Source organism: Photinus pyralis, unplaced genomic scaffold (genome assembly GCF_008802855.1).
Source record: "Photinus pyralis isolate 1611_PpyrPB1 unplaced genomic scaffold, Ppyr1.3 Ppyr1.4_LG3a, whole genome shotgun sequence".
Lineage (NCBI taxonomy): Eukaryota > Metazoa > Arthropoda > Insecta > Coleoptera > Lampyridae > Photinus > Photinus pyralis.
Window position 1 is genome coordinate 7,342,424 of NW_022170509.1, and position 26,355 is coordinate 7,368,778.

General features: G+C 36.2%; 2 protein-coding genes across 3 annotated transcripts in view; both read left to right on the forward strand.

Moving 5' to 3' along the window:
- Window positions 1-26,355, forward strand: part of LOC116165584 (neurotrimin-like) — a 355,447-nt gene that overhangs the window by 275,554 nt on the left and 53,538 nt on the right. The window lies entirely within an intron of this gene.
- On the forward strand, window positions 2,166-4,069 carry LOC116165583. Its single transcript, XM_031480144.1, has one exon. The coding sequence runs from the start codon at window positions 2,475-2,477 to the stop codon at window positions 4,041-4,043; it is 1,569 nt and encodes a 522-aa protein (XP_031336004.1). The 5' UTR covers window positions 2,166-2,474; the 3' UTR covers window positions 4,044-4,069.

A 26,355-nucleotide genomic window follows, 5' to 3' on the forward strand; every position in this document is an offset into this window, starting at 1 on the left:
CACAAATAAATACACAAAATCCAAATATTTACCATACAGTAATATTTATTTAGAAGGAGACATAGGGATTTACATATATCTATTGTTTTCCCTATGTCTACTTTTCAATGACAAAATCTGAAGGGCGCCTAATGCATCCAAAATAAATTTTTAACACAAATAAACATCCAGTAGTCATATTTTAAATATTGTTGCTTTGGGTTAACAGAAAATACATCTCTTACGCTCCTTAAACTGGTACCGGCACTATACCAATTGACAATATCCACTTTTCATTCAGTGGAACACATCTTAGACGAACGAAAACAAAAATACGAAAGCCAAAACAACAATATTCAAATTAATTAATGTGACAGCCAGATCTTCACTTGTTTTAAGAAGTTATTTTGGTGGCATAAAATGAGTCGCTCTTCAGAAGAGATTTTGTCATTTAAAAGTAAACAAAGAAAAACAATACACATAAATCCCTATGTCTACTTTTTAATAAATACCGCCGTATATTAAAATTTAAACCAATCAATTCCTTCCTCTACAACCAAATATCCAATATCCAAAATGTTTACTACGATATACGTGGTCACGTCCTGAATATTGAACAATCTCCTTTTTATAACCATGGAAAATTACGCAATATCTGCATTTGTTTCTCACACTCAAATTTGACGAACTTAAAATTTAAACATTGCTGTGTGCATTGATCCCAGGCTAAAAAGGACCATATACACAAAAGGCTTTGCACCTATTTATCTCCAGAATTATAACTTTTTCCAGTACAGATTCTCACCCCGCTACATAAAAATGATTAAATTTCTTTTGGGCTAGAATCCACTAAAATTAATCTTAATTTAAACATGAAACTCCTCTGGTCGTCGTTACTGAAGGGTCCGAATTAACACACAACTTGCTTGAAATTGCACGTATAATTTTTATTTTGCACACAAGACAATCAAAAGAAGAACAACCATTACAGTCCTGTTCAAATGGGCATGAGTGTTGAGTACAATTTTATGATAAACTACCAACTAAAGCTTAAAATTACTTACACTTTTCTTCTTCGAGACAAGATATCCAAATAAGTTTCGTACACACAAATCATTAATTAAATTAACTGAGACCACAGACAGCTGATGAACCGTGGCACGCACAAACTTGGTCCTTCAGCATCTTCTCTCCGATGTAATCATTAGCTTAATCGGGGCCGGATTTACGTACAAGCAAAACAAGCACGTGCTCGTGGGCGTAAGAGTCAGATTCTTTTCAAGACGCTGTCAGACACGGCCCACTATAGTATAGTACAGTGTGGGCCAAAATATACCTTAATTTTAGTAGTTGAAACGGTTTTAAGAGTGTTTTCTTTCTAAATTTAGATCTTACATTGATTTTTTGTGGGGTTGCGCGCTTTTTTGGAACTTGGTTATGCAAAATATCGATAATACCTTTATAGGGTACATTTTGTTTCATTTGATTGTATTTTTGGGAAAATGGTTTCTGAATACGGTCCTGACTGTGTATTTGCGTGTGAAGACCTCCGGCACCAGAAAGTCGTGGGAGATTACGAAATTAACTGGAATTACGTGACAATTGTGCAAGATCAATAACCGAAGAAAATTAAAATAAAGAAGACAAAAATTGAAGTGAATGAATTTAAAGACCTACAAGTAAAGAGAGAAATTTAATCAATCCATAATTGAGGAGCTTTCGTGCAAAACCGGATAAATCCACTTTTGGAAAAAAATAAGTTAGACATCATTTCTATATAATTTTGGTGTCGGCTTTCCAATGGTGCACTCATTTTCAAGCTAAAACGAATAAATCCAGTAGTAAAGGTACCTTAAAGTTGATGTTTTCAAACAAACTCGGTTAAATCCACTTTATTCCAACAAAACCGGATAAATCCATTTCTTTCGAGCAAAACCGGATAAATCCAATAAATCATTTTGTCGGGTTTGCTACTCAGATGATGTCAACAGCATTTTGCAGTTTCCTATTTGCGTTAGTGCACTCTTCACTTCACAGGTGGTGTGGGCGGTCGTAAAGTAATTATTTTTGTTGCACTCTATTGCCGCGTTTTTGCTTGCTACTTCAGCTGAGTGTTTTACTTTGGGTACATTAACCTCGCGAACGTGACGAGCAGTTTGTTTTAGTACTTTAAAGTTCTATAGTGAATGTGATGAGATGGACAACCTTGTGCTTGTAAAGGATGCAAATGTGGGTAGTAGAATACGGCAAAAGAACCATCAAACCAGTCGTGCAAAAGAAAAGGCAAAGAGGTAGTTTTCTGATAACCATTCTTTTGTATGTGATCAAACATTTTTTTAAACTTTAGGTACTCAGACCCAGACCCGGATTTAAGAAAATTTAAGAGGCTCTGCAAACATGCTGGAAAGACATACTTTTGTACAAAGGTTCGCAACTGTGACGTAAAACTGATTCGCAAGAAGTTCTTCGAGACGCAGGACAAGGTTCAGCAAGATATGAAACTGTGCCACATGATTTCCGTTCTTCCAACTGCAAGAAAGAGATCCATCAAGAATGAGCCCAAGAATCGTGCACTTAACTTAGTGTATTTTTTAAAACGAGAAAACACGGGTATTAGGGTGTGTCAGACATTTTTTCGGAATGCTCTTGGGTTGACAAACCACAGAATCTCGCATGTCGCAAAAATAATTTGCCAAGGGGAGGTACCAAAAGAAAACCGTGGTGGTGACCATACATCGGCCAAAAGTGCTACCAAGCGAGAAAAAGTTGTAGAATTCATTGGACAGCTTAAAGGGCAGGAAAGTCACTATAACCGAGCAAAATCCAAACGGATTTATTTACCTGCTCACTTAAGCATAGCTAGACTGCACAAAATGTTCACGGAGTCTGTTGATTCTCAGTATAAAGTGTCATATTTAATGTTTAGAAAGATATTTTTAACCAAGTTCAATATTGGCTTTTCATCTCCGGCATCAGATTGTTGTGGTCAGTGCACAAGATTAACGCATATGATAAAAATTGAAAATGATCCAAAGAAAAAGAGTGAGCTTAGCTTACAATATCGTGTCCACAACAAAAGAGTGAAGTGTTTCTACGAAATGATGAAGGAGAAACCAGAAGATGCTGTGAGCCTTTGTTTTGACCTTCAACAGGTTCAGCCGCTTCCCCGAACACCCATTAGCGATGCATTCTATTCACACCAAATCAGCTTTTATTCATTGTGTTGCGTTGGGATGAACTCGAAGAACCCGACCTTTTACCTATGGACTGAGGACTTAGCTTCACGTGGTTGTACAGAAATTGGATCTGCGTTACTTTCACACTTGAATGAGGTACCTTTAGCAAACAAAACAGTTATAAGATTGTTCTGTGATGGATGCGGAGGACAAAATAAGAATAGCCATATTGTGCATACGTTATTGTATTGGTTGAAATTTGAATCTCCTCTAAATATTACTCAAATAAATCTTACCTTCCCGGTTAGGGGGCACAGCTTTATGCCGGCTGATAGAGCATTTGGTAGGGTGGAAAAGCTCCTGAGAAAACATCCCACCATTGAAACAAAACAGGGATACCACAAACTGTATGCAGAAGTGGGTGCCATTAAGATATTGGGACAAGACTGGTTTATTAAGGATATTAAGGAATTACAGACTTTTTATAAAAAGGTGGATGGAATATCTGATTTGAAAAGAATCGTTTTCAAAAAAACACGAAAAAACAATCGAAACAACGTTACTGTTACCTGCTATCAACATTATCGATTTGAAAGCACGAATGAAATACAACAGAGTCTGCTTAAGAAAAACAAATCTGACCAAGGTTTTCAACTCAACAATATGGAATTACACCGCTCTATTCCAGACAAGAAGAAGAAAACATTACGGAAGCTTATGGCTGAGCAATTTGGGGAGAACTGGGAGAGTCAGGAAAACTTGAAATGGTACCAACAAATTTTGTGTACAGCCGAAAATCAGAGTGATAACAGTCATCTTCGGGAGGATCATCACGAACTTGATGAACAGTGTGACTGTTTGGAAGAGGAGGATTCCCTACACATTTAATAATATAATAATTATTATTGTTATTAATCCAGTAACTATATTTTTACTCTCTTATATTTTGTTTTTTCAAATTAATAATCTTTAATAAAGGTTCGGTTTGCAAGCCAATTGCAGCATTTTATTCATGTATGAACAGGAAATAGGGCACTTTTCGAGCAAAACCAGATAAATCCATATTGTTTTTCTTAGTAACTCCTAAAATACTTGGGGTTTGATGACTACATACTATACATGTTATTACCATCAGGAACCCCACAACTTCGAAGCAAAACCTTGTTTCTAACTTTCACTGTTCACCCGGTACAACAAAATGGCCATTTCTGAAAAATTAGTACAAGTGGATTTATCCGGTTTTGCACGAAAGCTCCTCAATTAAAAGAAGGGGGGGGGGGGGGGAGTAGAAGAGCAAGTGTAGGAAGTCGGTATGTGGCAGAGGAGAGTAGTCCAACTTGAATTATCAAAACATGAAAAAAGGATCGCTACTTTAGAGAACAGTTTTCGAATCCCAAAAAGGGATCAAGCTCTCTGTACGATCTGAACAAACAACTAGAAGAGGAGTTAGTGTCAACCAGAGGAATAATTGAAGAAGTTAAGGAAATTGGGAAGTTTTAAGAAAGAGCTACTTGAAAAAGACCCAATTAAACGAATGAGAACCTAAGATATTGGAAAAAGAGAAAAGATACATATTACCAGAAAAAACTCAATAGTACAGTAAACTTACAGCAGCCTGTCATCTAACCAAACCTGTTATTTTCACTGGCGTTTTTGTAAATAATTTGGAATTTTTCATTTTATTCGGTTTTTTTTTATTCAACTGTTCAGTTTTCTCAAAAACAAGGAGGGGGTACTGTCACAGGATATTTTTTCAATATACAGTTGATTGCGTACAATTTGGTATTGCACTCTTTCTTATTCTTAGCCCATTTTTACCGGAGCTAGCCTGGATTCTGAATTGCGATAGGAGAGTTGACAGGGTCCACGCGTATCTAAGCCTCAAACTCGAGAGTGTTACTGCTTGCTACTTGCTCTAATTCGTGGTGACATTTGGAAATCAAGTGAGGTAATTTGTCAGTGACCAAGTGCCTGCAGGGTAGCTCTGCTGTCACTGGGGATTCTAATAGTTTTATTCTTTATGTTATACATAATAAGAACTTTTCTTGCACCTATCCTTGCCAACTCTGATTGGAAGTTGCCCAAGTGGTTGGGTGATACGGAAGTTGAGTGGGAATGAAGAGGGTTACCTTTGACCAGTTGTGGTATTGCACTTTGGTGGCTTCGGGAAAGTAGGCATCTTCTATAGAGCTATCCGTGCCTCCCTGTGACGCCTCCTAATATCCTTCTTATGTAGCCTTAGGTTTACCTTATAGGCCTCCCGATCAGCTATAGTTTTGCTCTTCTTTGCCTTATTGAACAGTTTATCCAACCCAGTTTTCTGTTTTTCGAAAGAAAGCGAGCCCGAAAAGTAAAGTACAAAAAATGGGTACCAACGTACTACAATAAAAGAAGAAAACAAAGAAACTGGTAAGAGGAATTTTATAAATCGAGCCACATCACGACGCTAAAAATATGACCAAACTGTTATAAGGGAAACCATTGGAAATTTTCATCTAACCGCAAGGGCGCCACCCTAAAATGTAACCCCTCGTTGCAATATGACCTTAGGTGCATAAAGTTTAATCTATGAGAATTGGAAATTTTTGCAAAATATTAACGATAATGCAATATTAAACGCGCTTACGTGTAATATTCAAAATGAGAAGGGACAAAAATAAATCGAATGGGGTAATTCTTCGGCTATTTATCAAAACGGCCTTCACTTATCGAGGTCCAGGATTTTTTGTCAATTTTCTCGCCAACCCGATCAACAAGGTAGGGTAGCCAGTAATTCTAGTTGAACGTCTCTGGGAATTTTGCTGTTGTTCTTGCCGTTTAGCTAAGGTAAAGTTTTATTTGATTGTACGCAAATTAGTACCTTTTCCTTTAAGGGCGCTGAAAAGTCGGCACGAGCAGGCATTACAGCCCTGGTAACTACCCGTTACACAATCAAAATCAAACTGTAATTCTTGAAAACTGCACTGAAAGTTTAAAATGTTTGCTACGCCCCCAGAAGTTCTAAAATTTGCGTTTTTTTTTAACTTTCTTCTCGGTAGTCATAACGCATATAGGATGGAATTAACGCGTTTTGCTAGGTTCAAAAAGTGATTCATTAAGACCGAAATTTCTTCTAGACATATAAATTTATTAAGGGTTTTATTTAATACGAAAGGAGGCCTCTGTAATAAATGTTAAATACATAACACATTTCCCTTGACTTACGTTAAAGTAACCGAAATTGATGTATTGAACGAACAGGTGCTGGAATCAAGGCGAAACGCTCCATAGAAATTGCTAGTTTAATGAATAAAAGGTAAAAGTCTCGCATAACTCAACGCTAAACAACGTTTCTTGATAGCATTTTGCTGTATTTTCGACATTAAGTACTTTGAAGCAAATGTAATATACGGCTTGAGTTGAAAGGATGCTAAATGCATAGTAGCGCAATTGGTAAAATAAGCCCATTTATTGTACCTTTAATCGACAATACGGTGTATACTATTTTTTACAAGGTGCGAAAGGAAATGGAATATAGACGCGAAATAAGGTCTGAAAATTGAATTGAGTCGAGTGCACTTTCCAGAAATAATACTCTTATTACATTTTAAGGTGCAAAATTCAATAATCCCGACATGAACCGCACATGAAGAAAAACACTACCTACAAGTGACGAATTCGTTTAATCAAAGAGAATCGGAAAAATAGGTAATCCAAATTTTCAATGTAAGATAACTCGTAAGTTAATTATGATTAAGAAGACTCTAAACTGCCGTTACCCCTATCAACACGTCTGTGTGACGCGTGTACGAAAAAAGTCAATAAGATGAAGGTCCCTTTGAAGTTAATAACATTTAATTATTGGGGTCCCGGCCATAACCGTTTTACCAATATTGAACCATTAACGTGATTTTTTCGCTTGCACAATATGCGTCTAACATACAATAACGGATTCAAAAGATTACCAATTTGAAAGGCAAATGCCAATTTTCATTTACGGGTGAAAAACGGAATAGGTAGAGCGTGTAGGACACACAGATGCGACCCTTATAATCAATTGCTACGTGGTACCTTACTCCTCGTAGCCTAATAAACAAGATCCTTGAATAAATTATGCTTAAACTGTCAATGCGACTTAATCTTTCCAAATTAGGTAATTATTCGGGTTTAATTATTCAATACGGTGCCGGAGAGGATAAGTAAGGCAAAAAATTAATCACTAGTGTTTTTTCAAGTGGAGAGACACCATCTAAACAGTCGGAGAGATTTTATTTGTAAGGGTTATTTGTGAATTGCCCGTTGAGCTCAATTTTATCGGTTTCGTATGACAAAATAGATTTCATTTATTATATGTCACGAGAAAAATTTTATATCCTATAGGTGGACTACTATTTCTTGGGTTTGATAGATTCGGCATTAAAAAGGTATGGTCGCTGTAAAAACAACTATTTATTTAAAGTGTTTGTATGTGAGTAATTATTCCTGCCGGAAGTATTTGCAAGACGCCCAAAATTATAAGTAAGTCAAGGGAAAACTCTTCTCAACAGTTTTGTCGTGCAATTCGGATAACTGAAGTACCTATCACAAAAGCAAGCGAAACAATTCCTGCTTTTAAGATTCGGGATGATCATAAAGACGTTATAATCATTTATCTATCAGTATTTGCCAGAATGCTCTTTACGTATAAAAGAAAAGCAAAGGCAATTCGGTTATCTAGAAGAATCGTCTTGCCAACTTCCAATTATTCTTAATCTTTGTCCGATTGAGTATAGTACAGACTTCGGATATTCGAATTTATTATGGTCCTGCATGTCGTATTATAATTGCTGTATGCAATGGCTAAAGGTTACTAAGCCAGCTAGCTCAACTAAATAAACTTTATAACAAATTGTTCAAGGCATGTCCAACCTCTGCTATATTAATTTAGGAATCTCAGCAGATCACATTGAACAATACTCCAAGGGATTAAGAAAACCGAACATAATTCCGGAAGTAAAAAAATTATCATGGAAACTCCGACCTGGGTCGCACTTTGGGTTCGATTAACCACACACCTACTTGATCATTAACCAATTTTCTTATCTCATTGATCAGATTAACCTTTTAATAAAATGCGCAAATACGACCAGTACTCCTTAATATTAACTAAATTAATAATCATAAAAGCGACAAATTACGCATCTACAACAATTCACAAAGAAATTGTAATTCAAAACAAAACGATTGCACTCCGTGCTCAAAATGACCCACCAGATTTAACTCAAAGACTTGAAATTATTAACATTCAGGGTAGTCCATCATTATTCTGCGTGATGTAATTTACACATTTCCCCCCTTAAATTGAACACAAAATCGGAATTACAAATTATTGTCACTTTTGCATGTCTTTGGTTCGTGCGGCATTAAAATAGGGCTATTATTAAACTACCAATCAAAAGTGTTTTGAAACCAGTGCGGAGCGAGCCAAAGGCGAGTTCGACACAAACCTAGGCAGAATAAAGGTATGGTGGGGTAAGTCGGATCTCTACTCTGTCTAGGTTCGATGATTTGACTGTCACTTGTCACTTTTGCACATCTTCGATTTGTTCGGCATGAAAATAGGGCTGTTATTAAACTACCGCGCAAAAATTGATAGTTTTAAAACCAGTGTGACTTCGGCACAAACTTAGACAGAGTAATGGTCCGGTGGAATAAGTCAAGTCTCTACTCTGCGTAAGTGTGTGCTGAACTCCCCTTCGGCTCACCCACATCCAATCCAAATTTGACTAACGCCAGCTTCAAAATAAACTGCAAACCTGATATTTACTTCGGCGATAACGCGTGCTTATCTTGAAACTAATTAAACGAAACGCGATAACAATTAATGTTCTTATCGCATTGGCCAGATCAACCTTTTAATAAAATGGGTAAATACGACCAGATGGAAAACACTCCTTAACATTGTCTAATTAATCAATTACAAAACGATAAATTTAAAAGGACAGATTAAGAATCTGAAAAATGCAAAACAAAACGTTTGCATTTTGTGCTTAAATCAAAATAACCCAATCAGATTAAGTTAAAGAATTGAAGTTATTAATATCCAGGATAGTCCATCATTATTGCAGGCGTGGAAGCCAAAATAACGTCTGCGTGATGTAGTTTAACAACATATAAAAAATGACAAGAATAGTAATGGAGCGGTCTTAATCCTAGCGTATCCGAACAGGTCCATTGACGGTTTTGAAACACACTGAAAATATGACATTCGCCAAAAGTGAAAAGTCTTTAATTTGTTTTGAAACAGATGAAATCCATATCAAAACTCCTTTACTTATCGCACCAAAAGTAAATTCTATCGCCCTTTAATTTAATTTAATTGTGAATGCGCTTTTGAATAATTTTATCATACAAAGTTTAAAAAGTTCGGAGCCGTATTTATGTACTCGCGGCGTCTAAAGCCCTTTACTTTGACTCCCAGTTCAGGAAAACTTATAAATCTCGCCCTTTATAGTAGGTACCAATGTATTTTGCACATTGAAAGAGCCTATTAGAATTGTTTTAATATACAACGTGCTTCAAAAGGTTCTTTACTATTGGTCACACCCTTAACTCTCACCTTTTAGAGCAAACTATAAGTATTTCCTCCATTCAAACGACCTCTTATTGGATTGTTTTTATCATACAAAATCCCCACTTGTACTTATAGTTATACACTTACGGCGCTTAAACCCCTTGTAATGAGTGTCCTACTTCAAAGCCCTACTTTTGGGCGGCAATTTGTAGTGGCCCCTCTTTTTTCTCAAAGTCGCGGTGTGGTTCGATGTGTTAACTTCAAGCAAAATTTCTCTTCCTTCCTCCTAATTTAGTACATTTGGTTCTACCTTCCGTACTATGCCTCCCAGGCTAGCTCTGATAAAAAGGAGTTAGGAATAGGAAATAATTTAATTGATTTTTCCTTAACTGATAACTTCATCAATAATAAATAATTCCAAAATTTGGAAAAACACTGACTCAAATTGATTAGCAGAATATTCAGAAATTGGAATACTTGACTATATTTGGAGCGATTACTCCACTTCCATATTGGCATGTCTTTGAAACAAATCTTTTTACTTTGCCTCCCCTCTGACCTATCTTAGTAAATAATGTAAAAAGCAAATCTAGATCATTAAATAAATCAATCTCTCCTACTGACGAATTGATTAAAATTCAAGTAATAAAGATAAAAGTATGTACCCCATTGCTATGGAGTGGCGCCCAAGTTGATACTAAATTACTCACTGGGTAGGATTTCAGGAGATTAGTTGATGACACCTGCAGGCTGGGTTCGGGGTACTGCACCACTTACTTCATTAAATGGCTCGATTTTTGTACGGATACATCCAAAGCTTCATTCATACACAAACCGAAAGCAAAGGGAAAAACACGCTGCTAGTTTATACCAATATACGCTTTTTGGTGTCCATTAATAAATGGAAAGTTTCTTTATTTAATTCCATAGTATTGATCGGTATTTATAATGGAAATTTCAAATTCTGGCAAAGTTATTATCACCCTTATTTGTTGGTTTACCGCCGATTCCCTTTGGCACCTTACTAATGTTACGTACATGCGTGCCTTTTGGCCAACTCTACTTATCTAGTGGTCCTAAAATAAAGAACCTGCCACGTACAACAAATCTAAATTAAACACTCGATGCTCAAGCGATAAACCCCGTCTCCATTTTCGCACTGTTCTTGCCCCGGTTTAAGGTACGTCTTATCTCACATTCCAGTATACAGATAAATTTTCGTACTTCGACTATACCACGTGAAAAATTAGCACGTCAGCGATACAATATGAATTTGTTACATATACACAAATGTTCCTCCAAACCAGGAGTAACAAAATAATTACTTTGAATTGAAAAACCTAGCCCGTTACACACTTAACTTTGACTTTCCACTCCCCTATACACTTGAACACAACTAAGAAAACTCGGCCCCCCTTCTACTATGGTACATCTGAGAAAACTCACCCTTTATAGCATAACATACCTTAGTTTAGGAACAAACTATTTAGTAAATGTTCTTCCCATTGACTGAAATGTCAGTGGGTCATCTGATTGGTTGGTGTTTTCACGAAGCGTCATTGAATTCTTTTTGAAGGTTTTGCTTAAAATATCTGAATACCTATTGCTTGTGGTTATCCCGTTAGTTTTTATTTGGTGAAACTCTTCTTACCCGTTAATTGTGATTTCTCTTTACTTCGTTTAACTAAATGTAACAGGGTGTTGTGTTTTCTAAGAGAATATTTGCTTACTTCCACACAGTTTGGATTGTAGCGATCATTAGCAAGCGAAACTTGAGTTGGCGTATTTTGTTGACCTTTTCCTCAATTGAAAAACTAAGCTAATTCAAGATAAATTAATTTAAGGCCACCTACGATAATTTTTGCGGTAATAAATGCCATATTTTGTTTGTTTTTTCTCGCCTTTTACGGGTGGTTATATCTAAACTGTTGAGCAATAGGTGAATTAACTCCACGATTCAAAAGTAGTAATAAGATAATTCAGATTGGAACACATTGATGCATTCCCTATCATGGGATAGTATAAGGTCTCTTACATACAATCCCTTTCGTTTACTAGCACACATCATATTTTTGTGGCGTAGATCCCCCATTTAATTAATTCCCGTTGGAAAACGTTCGCTGGGCTTAAATTTGATCGGAGAAATCTCTTGCACTTCCTTTTTTAATTGCAAACTAGCTTAAGAAAACACCAGAAAGAAAAATTTAGTTCCGTGTCAATTTTTCTTTTTACTCACTGGTGGATTGTACACGAATTTATTCTGACCTGAATTCTACGATGGTCAAAGACGAAATCTCCCCAAAACTCTCCTCTAGATTAATCCCCACCTACCGAAATGGCGCCGAGCATTTAACTTAGCCATCGTTGGGCCCTAATTAATCACATTCATTTCTTCCCCACAAATTACCACTACGTAATTTAGATCATATATTTCGACTCATCAATAGATCTAGTTAATTTAATAATAATAATAATAATAAATGTCTTTAATAGTACCTATAGGTTACATTACATAGAAGTGTGTACAAAGGGCGAGATTCAGTAATCTCGCCCTTTTAAGTTGATTGAATTTTTTGCATTGTGTAACCCTGTGTGTGGGGACTTTGTATATAAGACATTTACACTTAAAATCATTCGAACATTCCTGAAGAGGTCGATTCACGGGAATTTATCCGGTTATAAATTACATGTGAAGCATTTGATGCGGAAGATCATCGGACAAATTAGGCTCGTTAAAAAGGAGCTAGTAGTCTATTTCGTCCAACGAAGCAAATAGTCAACAGGGTTGACGTAAGTATCGGAACGTAGCAAGGCCTTCAAGTAGGTTTCTCACAATGGGATGATGGGTGGTAATGCCTTATTTGTAAGGATTTAATGCGTCGGACAACAGTCATACCTTTGCGTATGAGAAGCACTGAATGTGTCCAAAAACGTGTTTTTACTGTAAACTGCAAGTAACTGGAGTACATTGTTTTTCAATAGGCAATGTGACACTGTTTTTGATGTTTTAAAGAACACAAGCTTTGTTGAATTTTTGTTCTAGCTCTTAATTTCCCCCAATACTTTATTAGCTTCACAGTGTTTTCTAAGACACGATATTGCACATAAATTCGCAGTAAAAGTGATGAATCGGCACCGAGCGATTTAGTAAAACATAATGTGTGGGGGAAACAACCCCTCCTCGCATAAGTGGCCATCACTTACGCTTACACTGAATGTAAATGTTAAAATTAGTTATACTCCAACATAACTGCATGTGTCGCAATATACTTCAACGTAGGTAAATAATCGAAATTAGCAAAATGCACAGCTATTGAAATGACGATTATTCGGAGGCCGATTGATGCTCAATACAGTCAGATAGCTGATAAAATGTGAACAAACGTTGGGCCTTTAGTATCTCCTATAATGTGGTTCGCCAAAATTGCCCACAAATCGAAAAGGCAGATAAGATTAACATAATTTATTGCGTGGTCTAGTGGGGAAATTGCATTTATTGCTATAAATGATTGAATTATACTCGTAGAGCGAGAGGTGGTCACACTGCTGAGTGTTAACGTGTAATCCCCGTGTAATCTTATCAGATAGTAAAGAATGTACTCACATGGATTTATGTATTTCGATAACAATCAAAATTTGTATGTCAAAACGTTGGAAGTTTCGCATCACTTTCCAATCTCGATGGCAAAGGGCTCAGACTACGGGGGTGGTACGAATACGCTCCTACGCTGTGGCGATTTTTATGTGCTCGGACGTGGGAGACAATCGAATTAATCGAAGAGTTTTGTACGAAAGAAAAGACAAGAACAAGGGTCCCGTAGACAGAAATAAACCTGGCAGAACTGTGAGGTACTTCCTCCGCGTAATAAACGGTTAGTTGAATCGTACAGAGCAACGACACACTGATAATATACTTTTACGTAAATACATTAATAAATACTTAATAACACAATGTAAAGGGATAATCACATGTACCATCAGCTTAGATGTTTTCAAAGATAAAGGCTTGCGGTTGGCGCGACGACGTTGTCACTTTTTTGTGAAACTCTCAATACAACAAGCAGAATTAATCTAGGTAAGCTTGTGTCTGGGATACAGGGTAAAACGAAACGTTTGACTTTTTGGGATCACTATCCATCATCCATGGAAGAAAAAAGGTAAAAAGTGCCTGTTTTAGATATTTATACGTAAACTCCAGTGGCGTGGTAAACAAATGTTTGGACCAACGTTTTTGAGATTTGACCCAATGTCGGTATTTTTTGAATGCAACTGATTACATTGAATTTATATTTTTTTTTATTTTACCCATGAAAATCTTTAAAACCTTATTTTTTACTGTTTTTTGAAAAGCAGACCATAGTTTCAGTGGCATTTTCTCAAACACCGATTTCGGACAATGGTAAACAAAATATGGCGAAAACGCTTTCCGGCTGTTTAATGGAGCCCAAAACGCATAAGAAAATTAACTGTATAATAAACTCAAGACTGATTAGAAATAAACCAGTATTAAGCAAATTTTTTATTCATTTGGGGTATAAGGTTTCCAGTCTACAATTTCAGTAGAAGTGACGGCCTACCACCTTACATTCTACCCCAACTCCATTCGATCTCATACCGAGATTGAACAACGTGCAATGGCCAATATAGCATGAAAAGGTTTTTTATTTTTTATGTATGACATTCAAATTTACAATCGATTTTAATGGATTAAAAATTACAGTCAATAGCTGACTTAAATTTAGTACCTACCAAAATTGACAATGAGCAAGTGGCCACAAGGCACGTTTTTGGATATCGGTGTTTGATCTTAACATACATATCCCTGGAAACCAAGGCAGCCGATACCAATCAATAAGAATGGCTGATGATGGAAACATATTTCAAAATTTTCCAAAATAAAAATTTGCCGATCTTTGCACCATATAAAAAAATAAAGTTGAAGATGATCTCCCCAAAACGATACGTTGTATTGAAAATCTCTCATCACTGCCTTGTAGAGCTCAGATAATGGGACTGAGAAAATGTTTTTTTTTTAATTTTTTTATATCTGTTCAAATAACATCAGATAAAAATAAAAACAAAATTGTCAAATTTCGGTTTTTGTGACATATCTTCGAAAATAATCATAATTTTTTGGTTTTCTTTACAGTATGATAATTACTCTTTAACGTTTCCCTAATTTGACCATCTACGTATATTCTATGCTTTCCGAGATCTACATGGTAGACATCCTTATCTTGGACACAGTGTATAAATATAGATTGTGATACATCAATGTAATCAGGGAAAAGAATGCAAAAAAATTTACGTTAAGGTATACAGGGCGTTGCATTTAAAAAATACCAAGTTTGGGTTAAATCCCATCAGAAACGGTGGTCCAAAAAATTTTTCTAGTAGGCCACTATCTATCTTTTTTTCTTTCTTCCATGGGTAGTAAGGTATAGTAACATCCCTAAAAGTCAAACTTTTTTCAAAAACAAACGTGATTCTGTGACTAGCACTGGCGATGATTCTTTCCACTCACGTTATTATTTTGGCAATGACTTAGTTTTCTTTTGAACTCGCCCTATGCGGTTTACTCCCAACGCGTATGTTGTGATACATAATATTTATTTCCATGTAGTTAGTCCAAGCTTTTTTTTCATATAATCCTCGGGGATATTTTCGTCCACGTCTTCTTTTTTTCGCACAATTGGTTCATACTTGATCTTTCCTATCTGCTTACAGTCCGAAGCCCTCTTCAATTTCAGTAAGGTCCAATCTGGCAATTAACTGATCCTCACATATTTCATTACTTTGATTAATTATTGGCAGTATACAATTAACCTTCAACATAGAGGAAATACAACTATTCCTTCAAGCTCAATATTTACAAAATTTACACTTTTAGGTGACAGTACGCCACCTTTCACAGCTGTCGCATTTACTTTTTAGAGGTAGCAGATAAACAATAATTGACGTCACAATCGCTTAAATGATTTCAAAAATATTACAAATAGGTCACTGAAAAATAAAGATCTTCTATGTCAATATCTGAATTTAAATTAATTGTTAGTAAAAGTTAATCGGAAAATATTAATATCGAAACAAACTTCCGCAGAAACAACGGAGCTATAATCGTTAAGTGAATGTAATAATGTAATAATTACAATTCGATTGGATCGAAAAGCAATATGTAATCAAACGTTAATCGGGGAATCAACGAAAATAACAAAATTTACCTTTGAACTTCGGGTCGCAACCTTTTGAGCTCCAAAGGGCGCGTTCTGCAAATCTGTAACAGAAAACTAATTAATACTCAAAAAAAAATTCATAATTTGAATGACTACACCTAGCAAATGCGAAATTTGGGCAATTGTCAATCTGTATAAAAAGCATAAACGTGATGTTAAATTCAAGACCAATAACAATAACTAAATTTCTATTCAGTAGCAATGCAATCTAATCAATTCAAAACATAATATGAACAAATTCTTCGAAGTAAACAAACAACGTAGATCTGGGCTTCAAGAACTTAAAGTTAACCTTGAGCGAAGGTTATAGCCCTAAAAACATATACGTCATGAGAAAATGATACTGCGTCATAGAACAACATTCCTCGAATTGTGCAGATGCAAATCTCCAATCCGTAAAAACGTATCGATGGAGTCACTAGTCAAAAAAGGGGGAGAGAGAAACCACTCCAAAGATAATTACGATAAAGTCAAAACAATAATCCCTTCAGTAAAAAGACACGTAGTAAGAAAGTAATGGTTACCAAGAGACTTGCAACTCATGCAAGTAATCAGTTCGAAGTCAGAAACTTTACTGAAGAGGAAAAGAAATACAACTCGAAACTTAAAGGAGAACCATGAAATACTCTGCACGACCTCGAGCGGTGACCATGTAATGTCATTTGCACCTCTAATGTCGAAAAATACCGCCACAAGGTGTTAGTCCCGCAATATTTCATCGCCGTACCCGACAGATAGTCGATCACTCTCTACAGAAACCGGTCCGACACGATGCCAGCACTCCACTACTATCCAAGAGCCGTTGGAGTCAACAGGTTCACTAGTTTTTCTAGTAACTTTCCTAGGAACGACGGACGGGTATTTACCAGCAACCGTTAAAATATTTTAACACGTTGACTACCACTGATAAATTAATTGGTTTGCCGTACATCCCATGCAGTGTTACTGATATTTTTTTTTAAAATTTTCTTCTGCAGTACTGATAGATGGCCACAGAACCATTTTCCAAAATTTTGTAAAATTTGGGCAATGACTTGTTTACTAATCAACGGGGTACATGTATGCTGTTCAACAGTTATACCCCATGGACTTGTTAAGTTGTAGGTATGGGATTAGAGTGAATTGAAACAAATGAAACAAGATATAGTTAACGTTTACAAATACAAGTAATATATTCGAAATCAATTGATGATTTTAGTAATATATTCGAAATAAAATATAATTCATTGCTGTAAGAAACGACAAAGAAACCAAAATTCAAAAAACAAATAAATAAAAAACAAATTACAACACAATCTCTAATAATAATAATAATAATTTGGGTTAAGTCCAAATATTTACTGCATCTTTCCAAATAACGTGCACATGTATACAAGTGTAGGCATAAAACTAATAAATTTACCCAGGAATGTTATTATTATCCATATTACCGCATGAACTAAGACTCAACACGTGCTTGTACTTCAGAAGAATAACCTAACTTCTAAATGTTACGCATGCGTTACTTATATATAGGATTCGGCTACCCCAATGACTTGTTAACTAGCCCTATTCCTTGTATATTGCAAGTGAATGGTACCGACTACAATACTATAAGTTTAACATAGACCCCAGAAAGAACGCAAATCCGTAAAATTAAATATAAGTTAGGACTTGTATACTAGTCTTGGGATACAAAACGAAACCGTTTGGGCTGGTTAACGAGTCATCGGTAGTCAACGTGTTAAAATACTCTTGCAGATCATCGATACAATGGCATCTTGTTATGTACGCCGTCAGGGCCCGGTGCCGGCTTTGAGCTCCGGATGGTGGTCTTTGGTTCGTTATACTCCAGATGCTCAGGTGTCAAAATCTACCACTAATGATTGAATTAAGTAATCAAGTGAGATAAGTGCCGTAACGTAGTATGAGAAAGAAAATGTACAAGAAATTCAAAAAGCTTCAATTTTGCAAGTTTCGAAAACGTTTTAAATTACTAATTTTATCACCTGATAATGAATCTTGGTTTCGATAATTAAACTTTACGTTGATTTGACATTTTCATTTAATTATATTACAGTATATTGTATGCAGTTAATAGTAGGCCTTAAATTTTACAACCCTCTTCTTCTATTCAGGTCCTCGTTGAGAATAATGCGATCGTCGCCTGTTTTTACATTTATCTAAAATCTTTTGAACTAAGGACGTTACCTCCCTTCCTTCGGGGTTTTCGTTTCATTATCTCTAACGATGTATCTGAAATGTTTAATCAATAAAACTAATGTCTGGGGTTCATTTGTCTCACGATTTTATGTAGATCTACTCACGTTAACATTTTGTTCTAAGTACAGTAATTTGTTTGAATTATGTCACGATTAGTTGATGTAAACTATCCTTCACCGTGTATTACGACGGCGAGTGCCTATATTTTATTATGCTTGCCGTCGTAATCATAATTGTAAAGTAAAAGATCAGGTGTGGTATCTTTTTTTTATTTTGTACTACATCAACTAAAGTATAACATATGGAATTTGAACAAAAATTTAAGTTTAAATTAATGCTAATGATAGACATTTACTTGAATTAGGCTGGCACCAATTTGATACATGTTCACGATGCAAAAACTTTCATGCATTACGAAATTTGTGTAGCTCATAAAAGTAGGATACCGTTTATTTACTATAACGACGAGGATCATCAATTTGAGCTTAACTAAAAGTTGTTACATTAACACGAGTAGTTTTTGGCACACACTGCATTCATTATTCATACAGGAGTTCTTCAATCATGTATCACCTATGTCAACGGTTTACAAATTTCTGCGGTGTTTTTCTAGTAATTCACATCGTCCAACTACATCACATTTCATTGCATGGGCTCTTTGTACCAATCCTCCATTACTGAAAATATTTTTGTGTATACAAAGAAAAGTAGAATAGTTCTTTACATAAAATTGACAGCGAAAATATGCCCTCTAATTTATGTTAATATAGGTGGATATCCACTTCTTATGAAGTGTCAACATTGAGGTCTTCAAAGATAAATATTTCAGCAATATATGAATTATTTATAACATTCTTTCCATTCGTGTAAAATTCTTGTGTCACTTTAATATCAAAGTGCAGCGAACGAGACATTTCCTTACACCAACTGCGGGTAGGTATGTAACGTTGTAAATGAAAGAACAATTGGATTCTTTCATGCACCAAAGGTCACAGTAAATAGAACAAGGGTTTTCTGAATAAGGTTAGTCTCGTTAATTTTCGGAAAATTTGATCGTAACGTAAAAACATACTTTCTGAAGGAGGATATCTTCATAAGGGGAACATAAGGGTTACTTATTTTAGGAATTTACGTTGGATTTCTTTGATGACGCTTGCAAATGACATACCGCAGGGTTTTTATGTATTAGATATTGCAATGGGTTTGCATGTGAGGGGGTTGAACATCCCTCCTTTGAATTAAAATAGAGAGTTTTACTGGAAATCTCGAATACATTTCTGTAAATTAAAACGTTCAGCTCTTACTGTAAATTCCACAGTTACATTCTTGTTGAAAAACTCTTTCTCCTTTTATCTGCAATTTACATAAAATATGGTTTTTTTGCTTTTAAATTGCTCAAAATTTCAGTAAGATTTCAATAGATATCCACAAGTTTAGATGTAAATTGTTTCTGTAGTAGAGTTTTGAACGGTAAATTACAATATTCTTGAACGATTCGATCTAATTATTATGTATCTGTTTAATATTATGAAAGCAATAAAATTCGTATAGGCACTCGGATAGGAGAAGTTAGTCCAGTTTTCTATTACTTTGTTCAGTTCAATATTAAATAACGGAAGTCTTCTATCTGAGTGGCGTGTGTGTATTACAAATTTTCATGTGGAAGAAACCGATATTCCGTTTCCGTGTTCATATTTTGTCATTGTTGAGGTTAGTAATAGAGAACGTGGCCACCTATCATTTCAAAACATTTTGGAAACCAAGGTTTATTGGTCCGGAAGTTGTAAAAGACGATTAAACTCTATTGAGTTATCTAAATTTCAATATATGACAAATTTTTGATTATTTACCATCAAAGTGATCGAAGGCGGAACGGATTGGTTTTTAACATTGGAAATGTTTATGCTTTCGCTAGTATTTGTGTATATGGGTACAAAAGTTATGAGTTTCGTGCAAGCTGCGAAAAGACAACGATGTCGCATCAAGGGACGATTGTACCGTACTCGGCCGTGATCGGTAGGTGAAAAAAGTGGCGGATACTGTCGATGCGGTATTTACTTAATAGTACTCTATTGTTTTGTTAATTCCAATCTAAAATTCTCGCACATAGTATTACGACGCTTATAGCCTAGTTTTCATAGACTCGAATTTCGCCTGTTTGGTACGAAATGGGAATATTTGCTAAAAGTTGACGTAGTTTCAAAACTTTTGATTTCCGAAATTGTTTAACTATTCAGAACTTTCACTCTAGCTTTTAACTGATCCGTCGAAAAACGGTTGCCCGCGAATAAAGTTGGTTTTCCCATTACTTTGACAATAATTTTTTTTGTATATACTACCCGTCGGAAAAACTTCCGTAACTTTAACAGAAAATATTTAACCCGCTTCCGGTTTCTTTTACATTTTCTCAACCTAAAACTCGCGTGCATATTAACACTTAAAAAAATGTCCCAAGAGAAAATGAGTCCGGACAACGTTCCGTGCCTCTCTCCTAGTTAGAACCCGACTTGAACCAACGCCCTTCTCTTGGTCACTCTCAAGGTGTTTGACGCCCCAAAACCGATGCCCTCGCAACTTTCTACTATCCTAACTATTCTAACTATCCTTTTTTTTAAACAACTCACAAAGCACGTGGTTACATAAATGAAACGGATTCGTACAGCCTTACGAATTAAAAGCGCCCGAAGTTCATTTATTAAAAGTCAACGTCCACAATTCCATCGCTTCCCAATGATCTATTCAGCGCAATTCTGACTGGACTGTTTTTGGCACGTAAACTCCATTAAGACCATCAGCGACCGACAGACTGGCGCCATTAAACGGTCACGACACACACGAAAACCCTTAGAAGTACAGATCGTCGACTTTTTAAAGAATTTACTGATTTAAACATTGAAACTTGTAGAAACTAACCCTCTAATGGAAACACCCTACCCAGAAATCTAACCCTGCGCAACCCTAACGAAATTCAATTCTACACTACTCTATTTGAAAAAGGAACCATCCTAAAATTGTTCCAACTACTAAATCTCACCCACGCCCATGTGCCATATTGATTAATGCGGACCGTACCTGATTTTAAAGGATGAAGAATGATATACAGATGGAAAGAGCCCAACTCTACTACTATAAACAAAAAGTTGTACCTAGGAACGCCACCTCCCATAGGCACCCAGCTGAGAAGTGCTGGTCTTGACACAGGAGTAGAAGCCGCTCCAACGTTACACTGAATATTGTGAAGCGACACGGCCTTCAGGACCTACAGTGGTAATCTGAAACTCCCATAAAATCTGCACCACCCAAATGTTTAATCATCGCTACCGTGGAAGGTTCTTCACCATTCCTGGAATTCCTGAAATATCGAGAAAACCCAAGACCTCTTACGCCACACGATTCCAAAGCTGGAAAGTTGCGCTCGAGTTCGCCCCCTGGTAGTTAAATTACGAGAAAAACTCACTGTCACAAATCCCACCCCTTCAAACAACCTACACTGCCATGGTTAATTGAAACTATAAAAGCTATCAGAAGCAATCCTTCTTAATCTAAGTAAACAGAAAAGAAAACTAAAATCTATCAACAATTCATAGTAAAAATTAAAAACAAAACACAATTAGTAATGCAAACATGTACATTCAATCAATGATTAAAAAAGGAGAGTGAAGGAAAGACGACGAGGGACCGAATGCTCATACGTTGCGCTATGGAATACCTACCCCTATGGAGAGAGGGATAGAGATTATGTGGACAGGGGAATTACGATAATGACGACAGCGTATAGAATCTATCCAATGAAAGATTAGACAGAGAAATGGAAAAGAGGATGTTGGAGGGAGGGGAACGATCGACTGTTAGTATATATGTATTACACAGATTGGTGGAAAAGGAATTGGAAAAAAGGACGGAAAGGGGTTTGCGTTTTTCATGGACTTAATTGGAAAGGTAGAAAGTATGATAATGATAACAGGGATAATGGGAACAGGAGGTAGAAGGAAGTTATGGGAATGGAAAAAAATGTCGTACAATCCAAGGTAATGAGATTTGGGAAGGAGGGTGTAAGGAACGGGGAAAATTAGAAGTTAAACATTTAGGGTCCAAAAGCAAAGAAATAGTGTGGTAAATTTGCAAATAAGAGAACTATGGACAAAGGGGAGGTGGTGATGGGACATGTGAGGCGAGATAGGAGGGGTTTCAAGAATGACTTCAGAAGAGGGGTGTACGGAGCGGAGATATAGGGTGCGAAAGGAATGGGATAAACTAGAAGGAATAAAAGAAGATATGCTATAAATGGGCATTAGGATGAAACGGTAGGACACCGAATTGTATATTAGAGGAGGAAACAACAACGGAGAACATCAGGATGGCATCGGGACCCAGGGCGGTAAGGTTCAAGCGAATTGATAAAAGAATCCTTGAACGTATATGGGTACAAAGGTTATGAGTTTCGTTCAAGCTGCGAAAAGATAACGGTTTCGCATCAAGTGACGATTGTTCCGTGATCGGTAGGTGAAGGAAAAGTGGCGGATACTGTCGATAAATAAATGATGATAAAATTTGCGATAATCGCGTCTATGAAAACTAGGCTTATTATTAAGAGGAATGGCGTGATCCGATTGAATAACAGTTATTTGTGTTTTACATATGGCGTTGTACGGTTGTCATTTCCAATGTGTCAAATGGTTGCATGTATTTCAAAATCTGTTTAATTCAGGTAGGAAACAATAAAGTACTCTTTTACTGATCAAAGTGCAGCAACGTGAATTATAAAGACAGCTAGCCGTCGGTTAATTAGTGAAAATAGTTATATTTCTCCTTAGAAAGTTTCAATGAACACAATTAAGGATGTTAGACCCCTATTGTAAAACCCACGCTATAGGGCTATATTTCAAAAATTGAAGAATACAAACGTCGACTTGAATTAAATACCTTTACCTACTTTGTAATTATTTTGCGCAAATAAATTCCACTCCAGATTCTCGGCAGTAATACAAAAAAAAATTCCGTAAGATGTAAGAGCGACTGCCTAATTTAATATAAAAGGAACCCTGAAAATTGACATGGGTGAGTTAATACCACAAGCACGCAACACTTCTTGCTAAAGTACAATACTCTCAAAAGTGGAAAAATTACAGATGAGCAAAAAATATAATCTCGGTTACAAAGGTTATTCGCCTTAGGGGTTGTCATTGTCTTTTATTGGGGCTTGTTTCATAAAAACGTTTGGTATCGAAGAATTTAATTAACTGAAACAAAGTTGTTTACCCAAGTAAGTTAAACGTCGCCCTTTTTGCCTTCATTAAACTATTTCCATTTGTCAGTACTTTTTCAGGCACTTAGCACTTCAATTCCCGTATAAATGTACGTTATTATTTTAATAATTGGAAATGGATATGCTTAGGTATAGAGATAATTGTTTTTGAAAAGTCTTCTTGTTTCAGAATTTTCAAACTTTGTACCTAAATCTCCTGCTTCTATCGCAAAATTTATTAGTATCCTCGGGAATCCATATCGAAACTATGTTAAAAATGTACACCGAAACGCCGTCTTTTAAAAGTGCTTGCTTAGAAGGTGCTCCTTGCATCCCAACTTTTCAAATCTTGTACTGCGTAATTAATTTAGCAACGGAAGCTGGTTTCATTTTGGTGAACGCTCCGCAGGTTTTCTAGTCCAGCCTGTAGCAAACAAGAATTTAATTGAATCTTATAAACGCGATTTATTTGCACAATGTGAACTTTGTGGCTCTATAACTTGAAATTGCATTGAAGCAGTCTAGTCTCCATCGCGCTAGAAAATTTTGATCTCGTATTTAAATTTTTGATCTCGCGGTATTTACGGGATCCCGCATATTGAAAACTTCAGGAGCATGATCGCTTTGTATCACAATGTTTTCCAGGCTTTCCTGTCGACAGATGTATTCTAACAGTCATTCTATAGTCACGATTCCAAAGCATTTTTCACGTGTAAAAATTAAATTTTCAATAATCAAACGAAATTGCAAATGCGCACGACAAAGTAAAAATACAAGGCCGTCCAGACCTGAAGTTAAAATGAGACAGGGCGTGAAAGTAAATCGAGCACGGCACGCATTACATTTTTAGATGTAGTTTTTGGAAGCTTGTGGTACGAATTCTACGTTTATTGTGGCTGTTAGTGTTAATTTGGGATAGTTTCGATTTAGTAAGTAGATTTTTGGAACCATAAGTATGAGGTGGTGGTGGTATTCTGGGTGCATTTTTAACTGGAATATGAAAATCGTCAAATTCCTCTTTCAGGGTCATTGTGTGAAGGCGATTTCCAGTATGAAACATGTGTAGCGGAAAGACGATTGAGTGGAAATGATAGAAACAGGAGAAAATTGATTGAAACTTGGGAAGTGATGGCAGGTTACCTACATTCCAGAACCGACTGCGCAACTACTTACCTGGTTTGTTTGTTTTTTCTTTTTGTTTAAAAAATATCTATCCGGGTCGCACAAAGGATTCGAGAAAACACACAATTAATTTATTGACAGTGACAAAAATGGTCAGAAAATCTAAAAGAAACTTCCTTAAAGAAAAAAACACTAGGCGGTTGATAGAAAATTACTTACAATTTAACAACTTAAAAAAGCGTTAGCTTTAAACAATTAAACAACAAAATAATACTCAATTATAAACAATTCTAAAAGGAGAAATAATACTGAGACACAAATTCAAATACATTTTCTAAATAATCCACCAGAATAAATTGAAATATTGTCATAATACATTATGTCCCGTCATTATTTTTGGCATTTAGACCGAAAAAACGTCTACATGGCGTTATTAACATAACAGTATTACCTGATTAATAATAGGTACAGTGTAACCGAATTTTTTACGACAGTTATAATTTTTTATTTATGTGCCCAAAACTCCATTTCGTCTAATCGAAACCACCCATGACTAAATAGATCCTTTTTGAACGAACATAATTATTTATTGTGCGATGGTGGCAAAAGACAGGGATGGCAAACTTCTTCGTGCGCTCCCTATCTTCACCCTCTGTTGTTATATTTGAGCCTCGAGGTCCCATTTTGCCAGCTCATATTACTATTCGTCTCCTCCTTCCGACCTTCGCCCATTTTTTTCATAATATATTTCTCTTTGTTCTCCCCACATTCCTTGCGTTCAAGGATTCATTTATAAATTCGCTTTCTTTGTCACTTTTTTGCTCGAACCTTACCGCCCTGGGCCCGACGCTATCCTGATCTTCCCCATTGTTACTTTCTCCCCTAATGTACAATTCGGTATCCTTCCATTTAGCCCTAATACCCATTTATAGTATCTTCTAGTTTATTCCATTCTTTTCACCCCTATATCTCCGTTCCGTACATAAGCACCTCCCTGATCATTGCAGCGAACGGGTATTTTCGTGTTCTGAAGCCATTCTGGACTATTCCCCACACATGTCTCATCGCTATCACCCCATTATTTCTTTGCTTTTGGTCCCCTACATGTTTAACTTCTGATTTGCCCTTGTTCCTTCCACCAACCTTCCCAAATCGCATCACCTTCGACATTTAACTCAATTCGCTTTCTTTCCCAATATTCTTCCCATAATTTACTTCAACTTCTGTTCTTATTATCACTGCGTTGTGCGCGTATGCCAGGGAGGGACCATATCTTTTCACTACGATCCGTGCACCTTGGCCACGTCTCAGTATTTTTTCCATGTCTCTTATGTAAAGATTAAATAAGGTTGGGCTATGTGGGCATCCCTGCCTAAGTCCATTACTTCATTGTCTTCTATTATTGCCCTAAATCTTGTCTGTCCATATAGTTGTGTCCTTTATCTTCTTGTACATTTTTCCATCTTCCATCATTTTCTATACTTGCTAGCTTTCCACTTAAATCCATGAAAAACGCAAACACTTTTCCGCCCTTTTTCCAATTCCTTTTCCACCAATCTGTGTAATACATATATACATCCGAACGTTCCCCTTCGTATAACATCCTCTTCTACTCCATTTCTCTGCCTAATCGGCACTATTACCCCTTCCTTCCATTCTTCAGGTCCCCCCCCTTCTTTTTATATCTTGTTTATTAGATTCATTTTTGTTGCATTTGGTATACATTTACATGTTTAAAAAAAACTCTCTTTGTAAGCAAGTTTCTATCCCTCTATCCATAGGGGTAGGTATTCCATAGTGGGACGTATGAGCATTGGGCTCCTCGTCGTCTTACTTTCTTTTATTCATTGAATGTACATATTTACA

What these genes read in the sequence shown, in the direction of transcription:
- LOC116165583 (XM_031480144.1), top strand. Translation starts at nt 2,475, where the DNA reads ATGAAACTGTGCCACATGATTTCCGTTCTTCCAACTGCAAGAAAGAGA.